Below are 26,408 nucleotides of genomic sequence, written 5' to 3'. Positions count from 1 at the left end.
TCTCTCCTATTATGCTTTAAAACGATAGACATCCATCTTTGAGTTTGGGGTAGAGGCTTTGGCTTGTGTCGTCGCCACTGCTTTTCTTTTGTTGCCCTTCAGGCTGTCAAACACGCAGATCATCGCGCCCTCTTTTGTCTATGCTGTGATCCATCTGTAGGCGGAAGAGCGTCACGGGAGCATCGAGGAGCGAATGAGACACTTGGAATGCCAGCTGGAGGAGAAGAACCAGGAGCTGCTACGGGTGAGTCACCACGGAGGTGTTGTGCCAGGGAACGTTAACCAGGCAGCCACTACCGCATGAGCATGGCAGCTTGAGGCGACTGCGACTGATGACACATTGTCTGATTTATCACCACTGACACTAGATCAAATCAATGTTTTACACACTACGGCGATAGAATGGTTTGTAAAATGCTCCCAAATGATGCAATAGTGTCCTACTTATTTTAGATGACATCAGTCAAAGTCACATTTTATAGTATCATCCCAAAATCCAAGATAATTTATTTAATGTTATACTTTTTATTGATCCCCAGTGGGGAAATTCCAATTTACACTCTGTTAGAAATCACAGATACCCAGTTTGGAAGAGAGAAGTGATTGAAAATATAATTGTAACCTCAGGAAGGGGTTCACAAAGATTTTGAGGCATGCATATCTAGCAGGATACAGACCTGTTTTGAACTCTGAATTTGAAAAGTTAGATCTCATTATGTATTCTAGTTCACACTGAGAGGCAGTTCAAACAGCTTGTGGGAATTAAGGGATTTCATTACATTTAAAACTTTAAAGAAAAATACAGAAAACCAGCTTTATGCCTTACCAGTGTTAAAACAACTCATCTAATTGCACAATTCACCCCAAGAATAGACATTTCTTATCTCTATAATACAGCAGTGGTTCCAAACCTGGGGGTTGGGACCCCCAAAAGGGTCACAAGTTCAATATGTGAGGTCACAAGATTATTAACGGGATATGAAAGTCGAAAAACATATTTCTGCTGCACAGAATTATGATTTTTTTTTTTTCAAACTTTCCTTTGCTTTTCATTGGAAATTATGTACTTTAGGTATTCCTAGGCTTTCAAAAATGATAATTTAATGGGAGTTCACAAGTAGCAAACGTTGCTTTGCTTTCAGGGGTTCACAAGCCAAAAAGGTTGGGAACCCCTGCTTCACTATATCTTCACATATCTGGTTACTAACCAGAAATGACTTTGGAATAATACTCTTCAATCATGTGAACTATAAACCCTCCAGGCTCGACAGAGAGAAAAGATGAATGAGGAGCACAACAAGAGACTGTCGGACACGGTGGACAGACTCCTCACAGAGTCCAACGAGCGTCTACAGCTCCACCTGAAGGAGAGAATGGCAGCTCTAGAAGAGAAGGTTAAAGATGGCTGCCATTGCCGATGGAAACCTTATCAATATCAGTTCTGTCCAATGAATGTCTGCAGGAGGTGGATTTTCTCACCTGACTTTTGTATTTTCTTCTTTCGGCAGAATGTGTTAATCCAAGATTCGGAGGGTTACAGAAAACAGTACGAAGATTCAATCCATGAAAAAGTAGGTTGCAATAATCAAGAAATGATGATCACGTCTTTCTTTTTTCTTCTTTTTTTTTTTTTTTTTTTTTTAAAATCTCCTACATATTACATGAGGTTGCTGTAATACGTACTTCTCAATAGAGAAATAATGAGGTTGGCTGTTGGCATTATTTTCATTTTGTATTAAAGCAGTTGAATATTCATAAGTATCCCACATGGGGAAAATATAATGAAATGAATTCCAATAGCGGTATGGAAAACACTACAAAGTATCACAATGTTAGTTAGAATTCAGCAATATGAAGATAATCAGCCCCACTGGCTCTCAGCCATGTCACACGACAGTGTTGACATGCACCAATATGACTAATGTATGAAATACTGGGATAATCATTCTTTGGGCAATCAATATCATAGACAAGTCCTGTTATGACATCTTGTCAAATTGTTTTGTCCAGACACATCTGGCAGAGGAGATTGAGAAACTGAGATCAGAGCTGGACCAATTCAGATTGAGGGCAGGCTCCCTCACAGAACCCACCCTGTCACGGTAGGTTGGCTTTGTGTTACTGTGTGTGTGTGTGTGTGTGTGTGTGTGTGTGTGTGTGTGTGTGTGTGTGTGTGTGTGTGTGTGTGCAGATGTATTAAGGGTTCATTTATATGAGGTTTTGAAGGCTAGTAATATTTTAACACTTAAGCCATATATGGCTTTAGACCACTGGACTCTGAAAATCTCCATTGAACTTTGAACTTATGAAATTGCCTGTTTGCTGAGCCCGGCCACCCTTAGATACTGTTGCTATGCCTGTCAAGCTTTTTTATTGCATGACACATAGACATGCATACAATTCACATTAATATGCAGATAATCTGTTTATAGAGATTAGCTGAAATGTCTTCTGGACCTCAAACACCTACAAAAAGTATTGACTTGGACTGTAAACAATGACTGGCGCACAGAAGAAGTAGTCGTGGCCAGATATTTGCTTGCTACACTGGAAACAACTATGGATGTTGTGCAGAGAATCTCCCCCCTGACGAAATTTGGGCCGTTGTCCCATGGATCTATAAGCGGCTAAGTCGTTGTCACACTGATAGCCGATGGGTTCTGAGATTGGCTGAACTGTAGCTGTAGCTAGCGGCGACCAACTCATGGAGCTAATGTTAGCTTAACTAACTAGTTAAGCTAGTAACGTTAACTAGCTAACTAGTTAAGATAACATTAGCTCCATGAGTTGAAAACATTGTCACCCGATTTTGTGAAATGGAACTTAATACACATACAATATTAGGGCTGGGCGATATGGAGAAAATCAAATATCACGATATTTTTGACCAAATACCTCAATATCGATACCGCAACGATATTGTAGTGTTGACTATTGGTGCTTTCACAAAATATTTATACAATGAGATTTTTGATAAATAATCATCAGTAATGTGGTTATAATGACTAAATGGGTAAAGGCAAATAATAAAACAGTTACAACAGTCTGGGAAGTTCAGAAAATGACATATATAATAATAATATATATAATATATAATATGCCATATTACGATATCCAAAATCTAAGACGATATCTAGTCTCATATCACGATATCGATAGAATATCGATATATTTCCCAGCTCTATATAATATACACTTGATGGCTGGATAAATAGTGTTAAAATACTGAGGCTAAAAGCTACATGTCCCAGGCAAAAAGTTAGTATCTTCACCAGATAATGATCCATGTAGAGCACTAACGAACACCAAACAACAGCATTGTTCTCATACTGCAGTGTAGAGCTAGTTAGGCCTGGTAGTGTAAGTATGTTAAAGGAGAATTCCGGTCGATTTCAACACGTAGCTCTGTTGTTTGTAAATTAGGAGTGCTGTCAGTAGCGAGAAAAACGAAAACAATCGTTGCTGCCTACACCGTGCTATCCCCCTGCTAGATTTTGCACCCAACAAGCTTAAGGAAAAGATTATCAGATTATTTGAAAAACTGATGATGCATGATTGGTCAATCGCTTTCAGGTGTTTAGCGAACAGTCAATTGTTTAGGTGGATTAGCATCTGCTGCTTCTATTTACCACCACGGGACAATCTGTAATACATTACTTATGATTTAGACATTAAATTGACAAGCAATCTGTACAAAGAAAACAAGAGTTTTAGCCAGTCTGGTGCTTCTAAGAAATGGGTCCAAACTAAAATTAGATTCAGTTCACTGGAGTTCTGGAGCTCACAGACAATTAGGCAACTGCATGAAACCAAGATGGGTCTGTGTCCAAACTTTAGTCCGTATTTGGATACAAACTATAGGCTACACACTATCTCAGAGTCGAGCAGTCGACTCAAGAAGAAGACATGGTTGCTTGACTCTGAAACAGCGGCATGTTCTTAAAGTTGCTTAACTGTCTGTGTGCCTTACTGTACGTTTTACAGATTCCTCATCTAGCTACAGTCAAGGAAACATCTCCATTACTTTGTGTTTGGATGACATTGACTGGCTAAGATCCAGAAGAGATGTAATTAAAGGCCCAAATCTAGACGAGTATAACCGATCTAACCTAAGTTTGTCTATGTAACAGGAATCACATAAAATGCTGGAAAACAGATATACTTTCTCCAGTTATTTGATCTGTCACTGATGAAACAATTGGCTCTGCACTATTGTTAGAAACACTGGTATCACTGAACTCTCCATATCTATTCTTGGATGTTTTTTTAGCTTCCTTTTCATGCTGCATGACATTCTAATATTACAGTGCTGATGCGTTGACAGTAGCAGCCTTAATCTCCTCCATAGACAAACAATTTGCAGCCATAGAGGCATTCATAACGAGCACTGATCCTTCAAGAAGTCTGCTGTCTGCATAACCGTGAACATTACCATAACATTTTAGTTGTCTCATGTTTTGTAATCTCCTTCACAACTCAGGCGAAGTGTGTAGGATACTGTTGGTCTTCAATGTATGAGTCCCAGAAGATGTTTCAGTGTAGGCACACAATAGGTAACTTAAGGTGTGTTAAGGAAAAACTCGGGAGCAGCACAACTCATTTCACATACATGAAGAAGATTCGGGAGACCTTGATGAATTACACAGAAGCATTTAATGAACTCTCAATTGAGAGAATTTAGGCAGGCGGTACAGTTAAACCACGATGTGTTGTTGTGTCGTGCCGTCCCAACTCTCTGATATTCCTGTTTTCCTGAAGGAGTATTTAAACTCATGTTGGAGACGTTAAGTTTAGCGGAACCTTCAATGGAAACAAAGATATTGCGTGCGACGTAAACACAGATGGCTTAACTAAAACCTAGTTTTCACCGAGCTCCAAAAAGGAGACAGTCCTGAAACAAAACATTCCCTTACCATGCAGTTGCCTAGATTCCCTGAATCCATAGAGACTCATACATACTGTATCTATACATGAAGAGACTTGGTTAATAGAGACTGGCTGAAAATTCTCTTCCCCTGACCTGTGACCTATGAATGACCTGATGTTATCTAAGCTTTCCCTTTGTCTCATCATACCACAACATGGTGTTTCTGGAAATTCCACCACAAGGTGTAGCATTAATCATAAAAGTTGCTTCTCAGGTCTCATCTGGACACGTCAGCTGAGCTCCGATTCTCGTTGGGATCTCTGGCTGAAACCCAGTCGGACCACTACCGCTCAGCCAAAGTCATCCGGCGGCCAAGGAGAGGTCGCATGGGTCTGCGTGAAACCAAGGTGAGCCACAGAGTCTTATTTGTCTGCCTTTGATCATTTTGTGCCTTTAAAGTAAAATGCTATTTGCCACTGCTACTTCTAAATAGCCAGTTGGAAGCTCTTTGGCACACCCAGTAGAAATCTTTCTGAGAACCCTGAGGCTGTAACACAATGTTAAGTGCTAAAAGTCTCCACTATGGCAATATAGTTAACCTTTGGTAAGGATGCTGAAATCAGATTACCATCTTGTCTAGGGATTTCCCGATCAGCTTTTTTGGCCCCCCGATCCGATTTTTGAAATATTGAATATCTGCCGATACCAAGTCCAGATCTGATACTTGTAATTGTCTATATAATAGCACTGCACACCGTTTTTTGGTTTACAAAAATAACTAAGTAAACAAAGTAACTAAAAGATTTAATACATCTTAATACATTAAACTTAGTGTAGCTAGCATTTTTTCTAAAACTCACGTATAAAATCAGCTTCTAGTTAGAATGGTGTAGAATTTACTGATGTAAATGATCGGACTAAGGTGATCGGGTGACTGCCGATCCCCGATCACTTCAAAAAATGGCTCCGATCCAATCGGGACATCCCTTTTTATTCCTTTGAGAATGCCTCAGTCCTGCATAATGTTCAGTGTGTTTTAAGGCACTTGTACTGAATTATAGTATTAAGGGTAAACATGGGAAGAGATAAAGGCACATTTAAAAGGGTGATCTCAGTCACTTATACTTTGGTGTGACCATCTCATTTGTGTAATTTTGGTGACGAGAGATCAGCACAGTCCCCGCCACAGTGCAACAGGGCTAGCGTAGGTTTTATTTGTTGTTAGTGTGGGAGAAACATTATCACCAGGAGAGTATATATGGGCTTCAACAATGAGATCAAGCTCGTCTCTCTTTTAGTAGCAGACAGTTTTTTTATGGGCCAGGAGGGGAAGGATCCACCTCTTTTAAATTAAAATTAAAGTTTAAAGAAGACAACAAACCCAACATGCCGCATGCTTTTATGATGTCCAGACTTAACAAGGCAATACATTACTTTAGAGGATGATGATTGTGATTGTGTTCTCAGGCTACACCTCCATCATGTTGGTCATGATTTTTGTTTACTGAAGTGATTAAAAAGGCACTCAGTAACGTATGGTGCATTTACATGTAGAAGATGTCTCCTACAAATATTGTGAGAAAAGTGATAGTTAAGGGACTGCATAACCTACAGTAAGAGCTCATAAGAATTCTGATACATGACAGAAAACATTGCTTTGACTATCTGAAGGAAAGGGTTTCCTGAATATTCCTCTAATACCTCTAAAGATTTTTAAATGTATTAAATTAATTAATAATAATTTATATTAATATTATATAATCTGCTATTCATAGTCTGTCCCGGTCTGTATGTGCAGGCTAAATCATTGGGGGAACACGAATGGCGCTCACAGCAGCTCGGGGTTCTGGGAGGCCATCACTTTGAGAGCGATACGGAGATGTCCGACATCGATGACGATGACAGGGAAACGATGTTCAGCTCCATGGACATGCTCTCACCCAGCGGCCACTCCGATGCACAAACTCTGGCCATGATGCTGCAGGAGCAGCTGGACGCAATCAACAAGGAGATTCGGTACCTGACGCACACTGCAGTATTCATTCAATATCAGAGGCCAGATTCCCAGGCATATTGATTTGCTTCCTTTACTTATTGTGTTGCTAATCCATTTGACTTCAAATCAAGTTAGCACTTGATATGTTGTTAGGATCATGTCCCAGAAAGCTGCGTCTGTTTGTTCTATTTTGCAGATTACCTAAAAGGGTTAGGGTTAGGGTTGTCCTGTTGTTGGATTAAGCCCCGTTTCCAACAGATAACTCGGTCTCTAATGTTTCTTAACTTTGCCCTTTTTCTACCACCATCCTTGGCTTCTTAAGTTATAATTCACAGAAAATCTATATTAAATCTATATATGTAGTATTAAACACACCCTGTTGAGATCAACAAGTTTGGTTGGTTTGTATTCATGTCAATAAGGAAAAACCAAACCTGCAGCATAATTTACCTTTCAAATACCTGTCACCTGTCAAGCTCATTCTAAGGTATAAGTTGTCTCTTTAGCATGTCTGTAGATCGCTCTTCCTGTCTATGAACCAAACACTTTTCTTGTATGAACTAAATGTTTCAGGAAATGTGGTCTGCCTCTCGCTTGTTAATGCTGTTATTAGCCTATGATGATAAGTATTCATAACCCCGGGCACAGCTTCACTTAGTTCTTAATTTCAAGGGTTCTTAATGTGGCTTTTGGTCTTCGCTAATTTACATCCCCATCAATAGACAAAGTGCCACATTTCATTCAGGAAGAGTTCATTCAAATCTGATGTCAGATAGTGATCATGAATGCAAGGAGTCAAGCTCTCGGCTAATTACAGGGTTAGACCCTGGGTAAGGGTAAAACTAATGATCTGACTTTTAGCCTTTTTATCTCCTCACTTTGGTCTTTAATTAGTTTGCCTTATACTGTAGGTATTTCATGGAATTAGTTAGGCAAATCTCCAAAAAAATCCACCTCCATAAAGAAGACTATACTCTGTAGTAGGGATGCTGATAAGAAAAAGTCCATTTGTATATGTCAAGCTGGTCAATTATCGCAGCTGGATGTTACTGTTTATACAGTAAACTCTATATTGCAAAATCGTCATGACCATATGAAATGAAGACACATACCTACTGCTGACTTTCCCCTCATGTCCTCCTTTCGCCTCTTCCAAGGCTGATCCAAGAGGAGAAGGAGTCGACGGAGCTGAGGGCGGAGGAGATTGAAAACCGGGTGGCTAGTGTCAGCCTCGAGGGCCTCAACCTGGCTCGAATGCACCACCACGGAGCCTCCATCACTGCCTCAGCCACCGCCTCCTCCTTGGCCTCCTCCTCCCCGCCCAGCGGACACTCCACCCCCAAACTCGATCCTCGAAGCCCCGCCCGCGATATGGAGCGCATGGGGGTCATGACGCTGGTAAGTTGCTTTACTACATGTAGACTTCCTCTCCCACCCCAAATACATAGTCATCCCCGGAAGTGTAAGTACAGTAGGCTACATCAACAGAATGATCCTCTCTTTAACTATTTGAGGGGTTGCTAAACAGTGATAAAACTGTCCTCCCAAACAAGTAATGCAATCTAGTGTTTTCCTTTTAAAATAGATATTTACATTTGTTTCTAGAAAGATTTCTGAAAAATCTACAAAGTGCTGCGTTCCCAGAATATTTAAACATTTTAAGACAGAAAATGTATTAAAGTAGACTTTTTGTGGTTTGTATGAAGTGAGCTTCACCTTTTAATTCACTGCACTAATCCTTGCGGGTCATAAAGAGTAAATCTGACTTGTTTAAAAAAAGTGTATTTATATACTATTTATTCAAATCACCCCTTCATTTTTAACATCGTCAGTAAAAAAAGAACTACAAGAACATAGTGCCACACACTGGTATCTGTACTGCCTGATACTATATGTTTCAACCACTATTTCATAGTATTATTAAACTATCACAATAACTAACAAGTTTGACACCACCATGAGCCCAATCAGTATGAAATATTTATCCAAAAAGATAGTGGTGTGCTCAATGGGTTAACCTTGGAGTGCACTCAACAAACGGTGGTGCTCTTTAAGAAATGGGTTAAAATCTTCAAAAGGCCTCATTTCAGGCCCTCACATTTATAAGAGCAGTACAGTATGTGGAGTTTTGTTTAAAAAGCCTTTGTTAGTTACATAACAATCAACAAAAAAACTGGTTTTGACCTTATGATACTTGAGCCTAACCTTTTTTATGCATTCATTCGTCGGAGTTGCAGCATAAAATGTTTAGCCCTAGAACACAAAACGTCTCACGCAAGATGAAATTGGTCGTATCTGTGATATCAAACGTTTTTTTTCCTTTATATATTGTGACCTTTACAATCATGTCCAGCGGTATGATTGTTTTGTAATGCAAGAACACACAGTATTGAGGTATATTATTTCACAGGGTTCAAACTCGTATAGACAAGTGGTGTCTGAGGATTCAAGCGTGATTTATACTTCTGCGTAAAATCTACGCCGTAGCTATGTACGTAGGTACGTGGAGACACAGACCTATGCCGGACCCTACGCCATAGCCTGACGTGCACCTCTCGAAAAACGTAACAACACGTAGCGGCGAAGCACGTTGTGTGTTGGCAGCGTTGCATTTCCCCCTACCCATTTCCTGGTTCTCCTTCTCCATAAACAACATGAAATCTAGGAGAGGGTTGACTTTTCCCGCTACAGATTTCCGACGGTCAGAAAGCACAGTGCCTGTATGCCTGTGCCTCACTATGCCTGTAGAGTCGCTCCTCGCTCCAAAGCTAATCACCGTCACTCTCTCACTTCTCCCTCGCTCTACCACACACACACACACACACACACACACACACACACGTATAAACTTCAGGCCATTTACGTAGGCTACGGCGAAAGCTCTGTGTGGAGTCTCTGCAGAACCATAAATCACGCTTCACACTGATGAAAAGACTGACGGCCGTTGCATTGCAGGAGCAACAGCTAGGGTGAAATTTGACATGGATTTCTATGAGGTGGCGAATTGCAAAAATGGTCATCCGTCACTGATTTTAGCCTGTACTGGTGTGATTGATTAGCGTTTGAGTACACGCTAAGTCTGAGTGTGTACTTTCAGGGATTTCAGATTGTAATTAATTGATTTCAGATTGTAATTAATTGATTTCAGATTGTAATTAATTGATTGTATGTAAGTACATAGAAATGCACATAGGTTGAAAAAGTGATAAATGTATTGTACATATAATATTTCTCACTCCCTTATTGGGTATCATATGTCCATAACAATGCATTGAGTTTGTAGTTGATGGTTGTTTCAATCTCTAGTAAACATTGTTTTAGTACAAAAAAGCAAAAAGAAATAAAGGCAGTTGATCTGTCCAGGTTTTTTTAGAGTATCTCTGCATGTTAAGCTGTAATAGCGTGCAGAGAAAGTTGTGACAGAAACGGTCTTAGCTGTAAACTGTCATCTTGCAGCCCAGGTGTCAAAGGGATGGCTTGCAGTTTCTCTAAGAATAGACAATAATATGTTTTACAGCTCAGTTCCTCTCTAACTCTCTCAACATTGACCTGAGGCTGAAACACTCCAGATGTGCCCATCAAGATTTATTTTTTTTTACATTGAAAAAAATCATATATGCCCCCATAATCCACCACAGCAAGTGGACGGACCTTTACCCAGAGGCTTTTAAAGGAATAAAACTTTGATTTGATAGATCCGTCAAATGACTTGTTTACCAATCCTTCTCTGTCCCGCTGTATTGATCTGTGAATTGATGCTCTGCTATTGGGCAAAGGCTAATGAGTATCTAATGGTGTATGATATTAATATGAATGAGCCAATAGTCTTTTATTTATTACCAACATGGAAATGTTTTTTGTCCGTACTTTAACACATGGATATTGACTTGACTTGTCTTTTTTTCTCTCTGCCCAACAGCCCAGTGATCTGAGGAAACACAGGAGAAAGGTACAGACAGTATAGTTTAATAAAAAGGTTGCTGTAATGACGCGAAGGTGATTTACTCGTATCCGAGGGTCGTCTAATGCCCCATTATTTGCCCTCGTCCCTCAGATAGCAGCGGTGGACGAGGACGGCCGCGAGGACAAGGCCACCATCAAGTGCGAGACATCCCCCCCGCCAACGCCACGCACTGTCCGAATGACACACACACTGCCAGCCTCCTCGCACAATGACGCACGAGGGTAGGTGTCAGCTGTGCAAACATTTCTGAAAGACAGAAGTCTTTTCCACTTCATGTTGAATGTTTAGACTGATCTTTTATTGATTTTACCTTAACCTTAACTGTAGTAGCAAATTATATTATTTCTTGTAAAATGTTAGCTTGATGTACTGGTTTATTAGATGGTTTAGTCATCTTAGCTCTGCCTGTTTTTGCTTTGGATGAAAACAAGATGGTTCAATTGGAAGCTTCCAATTAAGCTGCAATTTTGCCATGCATAATTTTTAAGCACACTAGAGATAAGCTGGGTGCTTTTTCACACTTAATGCACAGGCTGTAGCAACTATATTAGATGAGTCTTCAGTAATTGGCGTGGATAAATGAGCTTAAAAATGAAGCCGGGGAAATCAGCAAATACTTGCACAGAAAAATAGTCCAGAACAGAGCAAAGAACTAATGTAAGTGAGGTGACAATTCTTGGAAATGTATAAAATATATACATAGAGGTATGTATAGGCTACTAAGAACTGTTCTATTCTAATGACAATCTAAAGATTTTGATCCTTGAGAAATAATCTTATCAAAGTGAAATGTACCTGAAACCTTAACTCATGTTGTGTGTGTGTGTGTGTGTGTGTGTGTGTGTGTGCGTGCGTGCGTGTGTGTGTGTGGGCGTGCGTGCGTGTGCGTGCACGCGCATCTGTGTCTGTCCGTCTGTCCGTCCTCAGGATCGTGTCCTCTCTGGAGGCTGAGGCCAGTGCACTGAGTAGTGTAGCCAGCAGCCAAGACTCCCTCCACAAGCAGCCGAAGAAAAAGGGCATCAAATCCTCTATCGGACGGCTTTTTGGCAAGAAGGAGAAGGGCAGAATGGCACATCTGGCACACAGACATGTCATGGTAGATCCACAAGGTGGGCACTGGAGACATGTTTCAACAATACTCATATTTCAACTAATACCTTATTTGCATAGTTTAGATTCAGTGTAAAAACAACCCCACATTTATGTTGTTGGGAGAATGCTAAAATGGTCTTTTTGAGTTAATTCAATGGGGCACTAAAGCTCTTCTGAAACTGGTATAACTGATTATATGTATAACAATATAATACAATAGTAATACAACATGATAATAATGCACTGTAAGACCATGTTTATGCATAATTAGACTAGATGCTCCTACACTCAGCTGAAAAAACTCATCAAATGTCATATCAGTTGTGACCGACATTGACTGAATTATATGTAATTCTTAATTTAAAAGAGAGATCATAATGGCATAATTGCCTGGTATACCAGAAAAAATTGAAGTATTTGGTTAATGTTGTGAAATTATTGTTTAAAATCCCCTAAAAATTCTGAATTTTGTAGTCTATTAACAATAGGTTATCAGAATTAAAATTCTATAATTACCTTTTGTGAGCATGTTGAACTCACCTTAACACCACTTAAATCCTAACAGCATATAAAGGGGTGATGTAACCATGTTAAACAGAGGCAAATACAGGCACTTATGAGAACATTTTAGTATTTATTTTGTATCATACAGAATCAGGTTGTATTCACTGATATCCTCTTCTTCTCTCAGCGACCATGATGGACCCAGACATGGCGGGCCAGGACATGGGGATGGGCAAGCTGGGAACTCAGGCTGAGAAGGACCGCAGGTTGAAAAAGAAGTAAGCTTTGTCCACAGAACCGCATCACTAGTCACCCAAGCACACATCCAAATAGTCCTTTAGTAGGATCTACGTATTCACAGCCAGCAGTGTCCATTTAATATATCTGCTTGTACAAATGGCTCATAGTCATATTTTAACAGAAGCTTTGTGTTTGGAAGTCATCTAGCTGTATGTTTTAAGACCTTTTCACTGCTACATTACAGTATATATAGTCCAATCTGACCTTTGACACACAGAGGCTATTACACCCACCTCCTGTGTTTACCTCAAGCTCTCTCCCTCTATGAAAGCACGGCTGTACTGTATATGCAATATCATAACCCACACTGAGGGCAGGATCGATAGAAAGCAGAAGCTGGAGCAGAGATCAGCATCACTGTATTCAGACACGGAGCCAAAGTCAGACTATTGATCCGGGCGAAAACCCAATTAATCTCACAAAGCTACTTTGTCAATTTTTAAGTTATAGACGGCTTTCCCAACAAACCGCCCATAAATTACACTCACAGTCAGATCTGGTGTGTTCTGCCCTGCAGGAAAAGGGGGAAACCACTCGCAAATGTTTCAGCAGGATTTTTGCAGAATGTGTGTGTGTGTGTGTGTGTGTGTGCGCATTTGCCATGCCCCAGTGCCAAATGATGAATGTCACTTGCTCGAAGTGCACATTGAGTTGTCATGACAAATAACTTTGCCTCCCATATAGTCAATAGAGAGTGTTGTATGTTGACAAATGTATTGTTTTTCTTCCACTGCACTGACTTCTTCATAGCAGTGTCCGGGATTAAGGCCACACCACCACCTTGCATCTTGGTGCCTCCTCCTCCACACTGCATGCCATTGAGCTGCCTGCACTATTTCCATTTCAGCATCTTGATCGATCAATACCACTGTGGTTCTCATTGTTGGGTGTGTTTCTTATTCTTATTTTGTTTTCTTCGAGAGGTAACGACAAGTATCTGAATGTAACTGAGCATTTGAATGTAAGGCCATGGAGGGGGTCTTGCTGTGTTTCAGTGCATTTTCTCATTTCCTCTGCTGCACGAGATGTGGTCAGAACTGCATTGTAGAAGATTACTTTTTTTTTTTTGGGACCGGTCTACAGATGCTCCTGTAAACGAATGTCCTCCATTGTGATATGTGTGTGTGGGTGGGTGTGGGTGTGTGTGAGCGCACGTTTGTTTGCAGCCATATCGTTAATTGCCTATTAACTCATTAACATTTTTTGTACTTTTGTCTCCCCGTCACTCTCTCTCTTTCTCCCTCTTTCTCTCCCTTCTTTGCTCTCTGATTCTCTCCTCTCTTACCCTTCCTCTCCCTCTCATCACCCTCTGACTCTAACAAAGCGGGTAAGTTGCGAGGATGTATATCTGAACCTCCTGGATATGACCATTGTCTCAGCCATATTGCCCTGTCTGCCATCTCTCCTGTCTGTCTGCCATCCGTCCACTCCCGAAAGACCAGTGCCAAAGCTGACGTCTCTTATCTATCGATGTATCTCTCTATCCTTCATGGCTGTTAACAACGGCTTTGCGTTCTTTCTTTCTTTTTGTCATTTACCATCTGAAGACGTTTCTTCCCCCCTTTTTACAGTTCAATGGCAGCTGCATCCATGGCTGGACAGAGAATGTGCCGCCGCTAAAACTGGGGCCCAATTTTTATACCCGGAATGTCTTCCTCTCCTTATATGTGTCTCTATCTATTTGTGTGAAATAACCAGCTGTAATATCTGGTTATGGGAATGTCAAATGTTCTTTTTGTTTGTATGATTTGTCATAACTGTTTCCTTACTTCCCTTTCCCCAGCTATGTTCAGTGGATGTATTTCTCCATGCATTAGACCTGACCTGAACATAAAACATGTGCTGGATAGATAAGACAGTGAATGTACCTGGTTGTGTTTGGACAAACACATTTCCTCTGTCACCTGTAGGCCTTTGTATGCCATGTATTCTGTGTTTAAGTGCCCTTTCACTGTACTGAGGCCTTCAACGCTCTGAGTGCTACATGTATCATGTTTATTACTAAGCCCACTCTTTCCATTTTTCAAAGTTCTTTGACAACACACTCAGGGAATGCGTTGTTGATTCAGAGTTTTTTATTATGAAATGTGTTCAACAAATTGAATAAGAACTGCATTGTTTTTGGTGTGTGAGTATGAGTGCGTTCCCTGGTCCCGTTTGTCGGGCATTTTTAGGCTGTTTATAAGTTGTCCGAGTCTGGTTGAGAGTGGAAGGATTCAGCACAATACAAATAGCTCTGTGCATGACAGACCAAGAGCACGTATTCACTGCTCTTTGTCGATAAGGTGCAAATGACATTGCTCTGAGTAATTCGGCACCGGCAAGTGAGGCAAAACAAAAGCTCTCTTAGGTTACAAAAAACATGGAGCGCAGCCCAGACATTGTGAAGAAAAGTTACTTTTAAAAATACCCTGCTGCGTGATTCAAAAAGTGCATTAACACAAGTATCAGTGTGAAAACAATCTCTCTCAGCAGAATACATTAGGAGTGGATGAACTGGGATGAGTTGGGCAAATGTGTTTAGATTAGCAATGTAGTGTCCAGGTTCACTGCAGCACAGTGCCTACCAGGTGTATGTGTATGAGTGTGTTGTATTTGCTCTCATAAGACACATACAGTACCTCCACCAAGGATGTACAATCCTCTAAATGTGTTATTTTAATCAAATATTTACTTCATTTTCATTTGCATCTGGATTAAAATAAGCAGTTGGAGACTGGAATAAGGAATATTACAACTCTGTGCAAGGATTAATTGTGCCATATTAAGTGAGTCAGATTGACCACTGAGTTATAGGTATTTCAATTGGTTATGTTGCTGTAACGCCCCCTAAATACACTATGCAATCAAATTTCACAGGTTTCCTCAGAGTTGAAATATGCACCTATCATCTTAATTTGGTTGCAAATGCGGCGCCTCATTCGTTTCACAGTAGTGTCTACGAAGCTGATTCCAAATAGGCCATACCTACAAGTAGCAGGCAACACCTTGTATTGTTTTTCTGGGTCACCCAAGTATGTGACGTAGCTTTCGACCGTATTACGCAGTCTTCATGAGCAGATGGTAATGCTTAAACATTGACTTTGAGCCACAGTTGGGAAAAAATGTAATATTTGTAGCAGTGGTGGGGAAAAAGTGCATCAAAATGACCATGTGGTGGCGCTAATATTCACACCAAAAAACAATCGCTTGTTTCTTGGCCAATGGCCTTAACACCCACCTAATGTCATCAAAATGTGTTAAGTAGTTAAGATATCTTGCTAAAGAAACCCTAAAAAGCATACAAGGCAAATACATTTGGGCACACAGGGCTGGTTCTACTTTCTACTAGCAGTGAATTTAAGATTATAAATACTGTAGGTGTATGACAGGGAGAATGTTAATGTCAGGATTAGGGATTTGGGAATGAATTCATTCAGTGAATGCCCTCATAAATGCAGTAATACAAAGCCTGTGAGTGTGTGTGAGTGAGTGTAGCTACAGTTGTGTGCTTGTCTGCGCCACTCTCTGGCAGCACAGAGATGAATGATAAAACGCTGCTCTTTTCAACACGCTTAGTGTACAGGCTGGACTAGGAGATAAAATGTATTCAAGTACTCTCCTCTCATGTATCACACACACACACACACACACACACACACAATCCTGCGCGCGCACACACGTACACAGACACGACACTGTGACTGCAGGGATTTGTGAAAAGCAGTGTGCCGGAGTGCGGATGAGAGAGAGTTTAAGAGGGTGTGGTGTTGTATCAGAGTGAAAATGTGTGTTTATTATGATGTACAAGTACACATGTTCATACAAGGTCTCCTCTGTCCCCGCCCTCAGACACGAGCTATTGGAGGAGGCCAGGAGAAAGGGTTTACCTTTCGCCCAATGGGATGGCCCAACAGTTGTAGCCTGGCTGGAGGTAAGTAGTCACATTTTTTTGTTGGTTGATCTCTATCAGGTGATTTTCATTTGCAAATATATTCAATTGCAAGGTACTGAAAGTGTGTATAAAGACCCAAGAGCTTTACTTTTATAACTCAGAAGCTTCCTGTTGATTGGCCCACCATGTTTGTCTTCAAATAACATGCAAAATATTGCATAGAATTCAGACTTAAACTCATTCAAAGTCCCATTTCCCTTAATATTAATCATGCATGAGTGTCACGTGTTCTCTCTAAGACATAAAAGGCGCTGGTCTTCTGTTTGACATCAAACATTCACTGCAACACATCTTTGACTTAATGAAATAAGCTTTTCAATATACAGTCATTGTAATGTGTTTATATTGTTGGTTTGCTTAGATCCATTATGAGGAATTTTTATTAGGCTATGACCCCAATTCCAATTTATGATAAATCATTTGCAGATTAATTAATGTAGTGAATCACTCACTCAGTTCCTCTGACTGATATTTTTGGACTAACAAAAAAGATTAACTATAGAAACTCTACTGCCCTCTGATGTTCACATGTTTGCCTACAGCTGATCTACAGCCACTAGCCAATTCAGGACTCCCCAACCTCAGACCACAATGTTCCAATTTATTGGGGGCTGATACTTGCTGATAATTATTGAGCTGCTGATATGGCAGCATTTTGTGCTCACGTTACATATCAAATTCTTGGCAAGATGGAAAATCCTGTGTAACTGCATGTTGACTATCAAGGGACAAAATTCTCTGCTTAAACCCAGGATGCTGACGAAAATGCAATAACTCCTTTGTGCTTCTTTGTCTCCTCTCTGTGTCGTTAAGCTGTGGTTGGGAATGCCGGCCTGGTACGTGGCGGCGTGTCGCGCCAACGTGAAGAGTGGAGCCATCATGTCGGCCCTCTCTGACACCGAGATCCAGAGGGAGATCGGTATCAGTAACCCTCTGCACCGCCTCAAACTTCGCCTGGCCATCCAGGAAATGGTCTCCCTCACCAGCCCCTCTGCACCGCCCACCTCCAGAACCGTGAGTTGTACATAAAATATGGGCACATGGACGCAGACTAGAGTTTTAGTTGTACAAACATTTGTTGGAGACGGAGCTGATCAGGAGGAAGAAGTAATCTCATAATTTTGTGGAGTAGAAATGGAATAAAAGGAGCTGCCATAATGATTTAAATATTTACATTTTTTTAGGAACTACACTTATTCCTTAACGTCTGTCTGTTCATTATGAAGCTAGAATAACTGTGAACGACTTACCTAGGTTAGCATGCTAGCCTTGCCAAACTTAAATTTTTGTTAAAGGGACATTTTGGGAAATTTGCTTATTCGCTTTCTCGGGGATGGATGGATGTATCTATCTATCTAGCTATCTATCTAATATGAAGCAGGAACAAGCAGCCTCTTAGCTTAGCATAAAGACTGAAAACAGGGGGAAACAACTAGCCTGGCTATGTCAGAGAGTAACAAAATCCACCTACCAGCACATCAAATATTTCTGGTTTTATGGGCTTCCAGTCTTTATGCTAAGCTATGCTTACAGGCTGCTGGTTCCTGCTTCATATAACAATAACATCAATCTCATCTATCTATCAGCAAGAAAGCGAATAAGCAAATTTTCCAAAATGTCCCTTTAACAAAAATTAATGTTTGGCAAGGCTAGCATGCTAACCTAGGCAAGTCATTAGGGCTGGATGATTTCTTTCAAATAAAAGCAAGAGTGTTAACCCCCCTCTTACTCCCGACCTGTTTACCTTGACTTCATTCTGCTGTTATTTAGGCAGAATTACTTATTAAAAATAAAATGGCATAATTTCTGCCTCCAGATCAGCTCTGACAAATGTTTGTATGACTGATTGTCCTCTCTGCTTACATGCACAATGCCTCCAGACATGAGTGACACGTGTGTTGGCGGGTGACAACAGCCAAAATTATTAGCGAACAAGAGCCGTTATGATCACACCCAGCACATTATAAATCCAACAGTCTGTCAAAAGTAAGTGAATATTACAGTGGGAGTCAGTGATGGCCCGGTGTTCAGAACATTGCTCCAGTGCGTGCTGCAATTTAGCTCTCCAGTTATTCCACACCACAGTTGCTTTCGTAGCTCCCTGTTGTCATGGTAATTGCATACGGTCTCTAAGGACTCTGCTGCTCCTTAACGATAGTGACTGTTCACACTGCAGAGCAAGGAATAATGTGCTTAATTCTGAAGGTACATAAATGCAGACCATACATCATACAAACATGAGAAGTTATATAAACCCAGCGGAGAATATTAATTTGTGTTTTTAGTCTCTACACAATATTATCTATGTATGCCAGAGTCATAACTCATGAGCTCTTGCAGTTTTCCTGTCTTCTCCTATTGTAAAACAACACTAGCAGTACTATTTTATGCTCCCCCTCATTCCCCATTTACCTCACCCTATCATCTACCACTAAGCTCCACTTCCACACCTCATAAAACTTTCATTACAGAGCATGCAACTCCACACGTCCGATCACAAACTGTGACACACTTAACAAAACTCCACACTTAAAAAGAGGGGAGTTAATTGACCTTGTAAATATGGTTTGGCATGTATGTTGTGCAGAAAATTGAGGGAGGGGAAGGAATTGGTCACTTTACCGACGCTGTTACAACTGGATCCCCCTCGAACATGCAGTGAAGGAGTGCTCCACTGAGACTGCAGAACAATCACTGCTGCTCCAACGGTGCAGAATAAAGGGTTGAGTCACACAAATTACATAAAACATAATTTCAGTTATTTCAAGTTTTTGTTAAGAGATAGTTTTGGATTCATCTGTGCTGAGATTTCTGCCTTCACCCTAATAGGGTCCAGTGTCAACAGCTTTGATTGGGACTACTTTCTACTGAAGAAATAGTCCCCATTAAAATACTGGCCGCATGTTTTGTGGATTAAATACACTAGAGAGAAGTGCTTTTCTGTAATTTGAGTGAATCAACCTTTTACTAGTAAGAATATAGATTGAGAGGGATGAGTAATGGGTGCTGTATTTGTCTGTCGGTGTTAATAGTACTAATTTATTTGGTCTTCCTTGTTGTGCATGGCAACTGTCTGTTTTTTGTGGTACATGTACTGTATGCCGAAACTGGGATGTTCTGTGCTGTACTGTACTGTGTTGTGTTTTTGTCCTCTTCATATGCCCTTTGACCCCTGGCGGGTTTGGGGCCAGTTCATGATCTGACTGTGATGCTATAACACTATTGGCTTACAGTGGTGCTGCTCTTCTTCTTTAACACTGCTTGCCCCTCCTACCGGACCTCTACTACCAACCCTGTTGCTGCTGCTCTGTCTCTTGGGCTCTACCCCTTGTAGCCTTCAGGCAATGTATGGCTGACCCATGAGGAGATGGAGACCATGGCAGCCCCTTCCAAAACGGTCAGTCCCCTTGTGTCCTTCACCGTTGCCCGTTTCTTTCTCTGTCAGTCGTGTGTCTGGGGAGTGATAGTGGATATCGGAGGGATTGAATGAGGAGAGACCTAGGTGGTGACTGATGAGCAGGCATGATTAATTTCCTGATCTGTGAGCCTCTTATCAACACTCATTTTAAACTGCATTTTAGTCGGAGGAGCCTCTATCAGTGATATACAAAGTAGTGTTTGGCCTGAGGCCTTTTGCTGCTGATGATGGCTCAGTGAAGGTGTGTGTCAATTTTTGCTGTCGTTTGACTCAGTTCATCTCCATTATGAAAGGTCATGAATCATCAGGGCTAGACGGTTTATTTCTGTGTTAATGTTACTAAAACACCACCCAAAACTCACCACACACCAGATCTCTAAAAGTCATTTTATTTCATATGTAGCATTTGTATCCAAAAGAACTCTTATCTCACGTAGAAATGAAGAAAAAACTTCCAGAGATCTGATGTGCAGTGAGATTTGAGCTTCTCCATCAGTCAGACATTTTCAAGCTGTGTATTTGTGGCCATGTAGTAGATTTTTCAATTATGTGCCATGGAAGGAAAGTAATACATTGTGACCATCACATTTTAATTAGTAGAATCAATAACTGGATTGTAAATCCATCACTACCATCACCTTATAGCAATACAAAATCATGTTCATTTTACAGGAGTCTTTACAGAAAGAATACAGGCTATTACCTCATTCTAATGCATTAATCTAAAGCTAATGCTCCCCTTGTCAAAATAAAAACAAACATACATCACACCCGTGGACGGGTTAGTTCAGTTGGTAGAGCAGGCGCACAGTGGCCGCGGGTTCGACTCCGACCTGGGGCCCTTTGCTGCATGTCGTTCCCCCTCTCTCTCTCTCTCCCTCCCCCCTTTCATGTCTTCATCTGTCCTGTGAAATTAAAGGCCTAAAATGCCCCCCCCAAAAAAAACAAAAACATACATCACACCCGATGTGCCTTATCTCCTATCTGGCTTCAGGACTTACAAAGCTAAAAGCCAATCTTATACCATTTTTGGGACAGCATTTTGACCCATAAGTAACTTATTTCCAAATGCAAACTGTCAGGCCAGGCCACATCTGAGGGCGAAAGAAAATATCCCTCTGGAGACCAATTCTCGTGCCATTTAGATCTGAGCTTTCTTCCATTTTAACTTGCTCAGCAGTAACTCCCCCAAGCCTTTTACCATGTCTTAAAAGCACCTTGTCGTTAGTCAAGCTTTGTGAAAATGTAGCAGCGGTTGGTAAGAAGAAACTTTCTTCCTTCATCTTGCTTTTTCTTTGATGCAGGAGCACTACGACCAAACTATTGCTTAAATTGTCTGATTGTTCCCTTGTTCATTCAGCATGCACTCATGCACTGTAATCAGTTGAGTTTAGCATTTTAAGGGACATTTGGATGCAGCTGCAGGATTTGTTATAGAAAAATGTGGGCCTTCATTTCCTGTCCTAAGTATACTTTTTTCTTGTCCTTGTTTCAATCAGAAGTCCGATTCAGAAGAGGGCAGCTGGGCACAGGTAAGGGGAAACCCTGCTGTCTGTCCATTTATAACAGTTGTTACAGATTAGATCTTACAGCCAATATGAACATGTATCCAGTAAAATCAAGTGTGCGGACTTATGTCTTCTCTATCAGACTCTAGCTTATGGCGACATGAACCATGAGTGGATAGGGAACGAGTGGCTGCCCAGTCTAGGACTACCTCAGTACCGCAGCTACTTCATGGAGTGCCTGGTGGACGCGCGCATGCTGGACCACCTAACCAAGAAGGACCTTAGGGTGCACCTTAAAATGGTGGACAGCTTCCACAGGTACTGGACTCAGCTCATCTGTCAGCAGACAGAATCAATCATAGATATTCATAAAATCCCCGTAACCTATTTTATTTTTTTAGATAGGATAGTTTTCATTGAGTTTCAGTAACTCTTTCTGTTATGGATGTTTTAGGCTGTTTTTGTGTGTGTGTGTGTGTGTATGTGTGTGTGTGTGTGTGTTTTGCAAATGGATGACAAAAATGTTTTTTCCCATCACATGTCTTTGTATATGTGTGATTTTCTAACACCAGAACAAGTTTACAGTATGGAATCATGGGTCTGAAGAAGCTCAACTATGACAGGAAGGAACTGGAGAGACGCAGGGAGCATAGCCAGCACGAAATGAGAGGCAAGTGTACCCAAAATAAAAAAAAAACAATCATAACAAAGCAAAAACAAGATGCTACGAATAAATAAATAGAGATCAAGCTTTAACATGAGATTTCTGTACTTGTGTGTGTGTGCAGATGTACTGGTGTGGAGTAATGAGCGGGTCATCCGCTGGGTGCAGAGCATAGGCCTGAGAGACTACGCCAACATCCTGCTAGAGAGCGGTGTGCATGGAGCTCTGGTCGCCTTGGATGACAACTTTGACTATAGCAGTTTGGCACTACTCCTCCAGATCCCCAACCAAAACACTCAGGTACTGCAGCTGCGCACACACTTGCCTTTATCAGACTGTTAAAACAATGATAGGTACATTTTACTTTGCAACTCAGACATGCAAAACTGTTTTGAATTCAAACTGAGGTTAGACCAATGTTTTGCCAAAAATCTGATGTCCATCAGCAATGTTTGGTCTGAATATCACTTCATAGCTTTTCCACACTGCATACGGAAACACCTCATTGTGAGATGAACTTTTTGTATGGCATCGTAAAGCCAAATTTATAGGGGCTAAGTATGGGCAGGAATATTGTCTTTCACCAGCTTCAGTCCAAAAGTAGAGCTATGTCGGTATCAGCCTTCAAAAAGCTGGTCGAATCTAAATCAGAACGTGCAGATTTGCCAACTGTCACTCTGGCAGGTTGCCCTGTGAATTTTCACCTCTCATCTCATCTACACTCAGGTAAAATGGATATGCAGCACGAATAACGTAATGTGTCAGCTGCCTCCGTTACCATTCTGCTAAAAATAGCTGGCTTTGTGGAAATCAGAATGTGTTGGGTTTTTTTCCTCCCCCTCAGGCACGACAGATTCTGGAGCGAGAGTACAATAATATGCTGGCGCTGGGCACCGACAGGAGACTGGATGAGGTGAGCTCAACTATTAACCACAAGACTGACCTCACACTGCTGTGAGGGGAAATGTCATGACTGACAAAGCTGGTTAGTCATTTCAGATCACTTGCAACAATAACACTTTTAAACATAATTAGTTAGCTCACTGTCATATCTTTAATTCTGTTTTTTTATTTTGTTTGTAAATCAGACCAGTTAAATGAAGCTGCCCCCATACACTGAAAGCATAAACTATATTTTTAAATGGCTCAGACTGAAAGATTGTGATTACTATCAATTCATGATAAGTGCTTTCACATGCAATAGCCAGTACAATAGTTGTACATATGTTTTGTTCAGATTTAAAGATGCAGAAGTCCTATTCCAAGAATGTTGCTTATCCCTTACGGTGACCTAAATTTCCCAGTATCCCAAAATTGGCCACATGCAATTATTTTGAAAATAGACAAAATCAACCTTATCACAGCTAACGTCAACAATGCTGCACACTCAAAGCAAGACGAGCAAGATTTGTTTTTAATGCAGTGGTCCTTGTTGGACACTTTTTACTTTCACTTCCAATCACTTAGGCCTTTTACATTAGTGGTTTTATTTATTTTCATTTCATTAGTCATCTTACCCCTGAAGTTATAACATATAAACACAGAGAAATCGATAACTTTTCTTTCTTTAACACCCTATCACTTTGAGTGAGGCCAATTTGAAAGTGAAGTGTTTTCCTACATGATTTATGTGCTGTTATTATCGACTCTATATTTACCCTTTGTGCCTAAAAAACGTGAATGATATCTATCTGTCCATCAGTGTGAAGACAAAGACTTCCGAGGTCCATCGTGGAGGAGGCAGTTCCCGCCCAGAGACGTTCACGGTATAAGTATGATGCCCGGATCAGCGGAGACGCTCCCTGCTGGATTCCGTCTCACCGCCACGTCTGGTCACTCCCGAAGATTGCCCCCCGAGGGTAAGTGCCTGTCCCTGCACCTTAATTCACCCAGTGGCAGATTGTTATTTCAATACTTGGTGTTATTGTTATAGTGCATGACATTTGTTAGAGGTGGATATTTTCTGAAAAGTGGCTTCCAAAGGCAGCTACAAAGCAAAGGTTAAATCCACCTGTTGCACACCACACCTGAGCGCAGGAGTAGCTGCTCCTTGCTGTGTTGTGACTCTGTCTCTTGTTCTCTCTGACTCTGTGATGGCTGCTCCGCAGTCCTCTATGAGGCGCTGGATGACAGTCCTGACGACATGTATTTGGATTGGTTTCAAGGTCAGCTATGCCCCACTGAGGGTTCTGGGCTTGTTGGCCCTGCGTGTCGTATAATTCTACATATACACCCTCCTCCCCTTCACATGGTCTCTGCCAACCACTGTGCGGCTATATCTCTCCTTTTCTCTGTGGTCTCTCACCTCTTTCTCTACTACTCTTCAATCTCTCTTTGATATCCAACTCCAAGGGTGTCGTTTTGCAAAGTTGCAAAATAGTTGTGTTTAGTCACCCTGGTTGTAAAAGCTAGAGGGCCAAGTTATGGATTAAGACCCATGCTTGCTGGTGGTCTTTGGTGTTTTTTGCCCCCAACGTCTCCTCCCAGGCAGCGCGGCAATGGTTATGTTTAGGGTTAGCTGCCTGGAAGGCGCCGTTGAAGGCAAAAAACACCATCGAGCCTTGCTGGTGTAACCCTTGAAGTTACAGTAATTGAGCAGCAAAACAAAAGGTGGCTGAGCAGTGCTATGTAAGTTGGCCTGAATCAGGAGGTTTACATAGGTAACTGGATGTCTCAAGAACTCAAACTGACAGTTTGTGTCATTTGTCATCCCTCTGCTGTTAAAAGAGGACACTGGCTGAAATGGGCTTTTATTGAAGGATTCCGGGTCATTCCAACTTGGTTCTTGTTTTTGTAGTTTCGGTCATCATTTTAATTTGTTCTGATTACAATGTACTCAATGTAATAGTTGTGATCTGGGAACACGGTGACATTGAAAAATCACAGGTTGTTAACAATTAAGCCAGATTATCTAAACCACTTTATTTGGAGGTTAAACTAAAAGTGAGCGCAACGAAAAATACAAAAACGGCTGACTGCACAGGAAAGTACGGTAACGTCAAAGCTTCCTAGTGCAGGATGTTTACAACAGACAGCTTGGATAAAAATGGTAAAGTTTGCCTGCATTTTCTCTTCCAAAATAGTACTTCCCAACCGGGGGATTTGTTGGAAACCTGTATTATCGTCTGACTGTTAATATATTTTGCCCCTTCTTACTTTTTTCTAGTGATGTCGCCGCATTACCAGATCTCAGCAATTTACTTGCTTAAATTCAAAAGGTATTAATGCCAATTGGAACGATGGTCAAAACTACTAAAATAAGACAAGGTCTACTTACTCACTTGTTTTAGAGCTCTCAACCACATTTAAAAAAAAAAGTTGTTTCCAAGGCCAATAATGAACAGTAAAGCAAGGCCAATAATGAACAGTAAAGCTCAAAGATCCAAGTTGTAATGAACTGGAAATGATCCTTGAAAGGGATGCAGAGTGTATTATACCACCCGAGGTTGTGATAGACGTCTGGAAATCATCCCACTGCACTGATTTCGGCCAGTGTTCTCCTCTAACAAAGTGTTCCCGGTGACACTGAAACAGCCTTCCTGTGTTCCTCTGTCTCTATTCTCTGTGCTCCCTGGTCTGTGACATCCACAATACACTCAAATCTTGTTGCTGCTGTTATCCACTCAAAATGAAGACTTCCTTTGAGTGCGTGATACATGGCTTTCTCTTCTGAGGGGTGACACTACAAGTAAGCTTCGTTGTGTGAGAAACATGTTTTGCTTGTGATCTCACTCGTACCGTTGAGGATGTCTAAACTTGTGGCTCATATTTGGGGGTGGTGACCAAGTGGAGGAATGTTTCCTTGTCACTCAATGTAATAACATCAAGGTTTTGATATTTAGACTTAAAGCGCTCTCTCTCTCGCTGTCTCCCCCTGCAGTTGGACCGTCTGCAGTGCAGCGGCTGGACAGCTCCACGGTGAGAACCTATTCCTGCTGAGGAGGAAGAGAGGGACCTTAAACTGTACACTGTATGTAACACAACACAGACTCTCGCTCTGTTATTGTTTCCCAAGATAAGTGTTTGTCTCATCGACTTGGCGAGCCTGTGTGGTGTTTTTGCCAGGTAGCTGTGATAAGGTGATAGGAGACGGCAGGGCTAGCAGCGAGCCACCGTCTCGTACTAATGTCTGCTCTTTAATGTTTGTCCAAAAAAGATGAG

At 41.1% G+C, this 26,408-nt stretch overlaps 1 protein-coding gene across 4 annotated transcripts in view; it reads left to right on the top strand.

The window, feature by feature from the left end:
- Positions 1–26,408, top strand: part of ppfia2 (PTPRF interacting protein alpha 2) — a 228,351-nt gene that overhangs the window by 199,403 nt on the left and 2,540 nt on the right. For 2 of the 4 annotated variants that reach the window (XM_035996395.1, XM_035996396.1), the window contains 23 exons: positions 161–244; positions 1,263–1,394; positions 1,509–1,571; positions 2,011–2,102; positions 5,142–5,274; positions 6,666–6,883; positions 8,021–8,261; positions 10,783–10,812; positions 10,918–11,048; positions 11,755–11,936; positions 12,611–12,701; positions 14,048–14,050; positions 16,555–16,636; positions 17,471–17,671; positions 19,992–20,054; positions 21,575–21,607; positions 21,726–21,901; positions 22,156–22,253; positions 22,372–22,547; positions 23,092–23,160; positions 23,950–24,106; positions 24,356–24,412; positions 26,128–26,217. In XM_035996395.1, coding sequence (XP_035852288.1) covers positions 161–244; positions 1,263–1,394; positions 1,509–1,571; positions 2,011–2,102; positions 5,142–5,274; positions 6,666–6,883; positions 8,021–8,261; positions 10,783–10,812; positions 10,918–11,048; positions 11,755–11,936; positions 12,611–12,701; positions 14,048–14,050; positions 16,555–16,636; positions 17,471–17,671; positions 19,992–20,054; positions 21,575–21,607; positions 21,726–21,901; positions 22,156–22,253; positions 22,372–22,547; positions 23,092–23,160; positions 23,950–24,106; positions 24,356–24,412; positions 26,128–26,186 — 2,571 coding nt within the window. In that variant the 3' untranslated portion in view covers positions 26,187–26,217. The remainder of the gene's footprint in view (positions 1–160; positions 245–1,262; positions 1,395–1,508; positions 1,572–2,010; positions 2,103–5,141; positions 5,275–6,665; positions 6,884–8,020; positions 8,262–10,782; positions 10,813–10,917; positions 11,049–11,754; positions 11,937–12,610; positions 12,702–14,047; positions 14,051–16,554; positions 16,637–17,470; positions 17,672–19,991; positions 20,055–21,574; positions 21,608–21,725; positions 21,902–22,155; positions 22,254–22,371; positions 22,548–23,091; positions 23,161–23,949; positions 24,107–24,355; positions 24,413–26,127; positions 26,218–26,408) is intronic. The other 2 variants (XM_035996394.1, XM_035996397.1) reach the window with 2 other exon arrangements.

Source organism: Sander lucioperca, chromosome 20 (genome assembly GCF_008315115.2).
Source record: "Sander lucioperca isolate FBNREF2018 chromosome 20, SLUC_FBN_1.2, whole genome shotgun sequence".
Classification (NCBI taxonomy): Eukaryota; Metazoa; Chordata; class Actinopteri; order Perciformes; family Percidae; genus Sander; species Sander lucioperca.
Note: the sequence above shows the minus strand (reverse complement) of the source record. Positions and strands in the feature narration are given on the sequence as shown.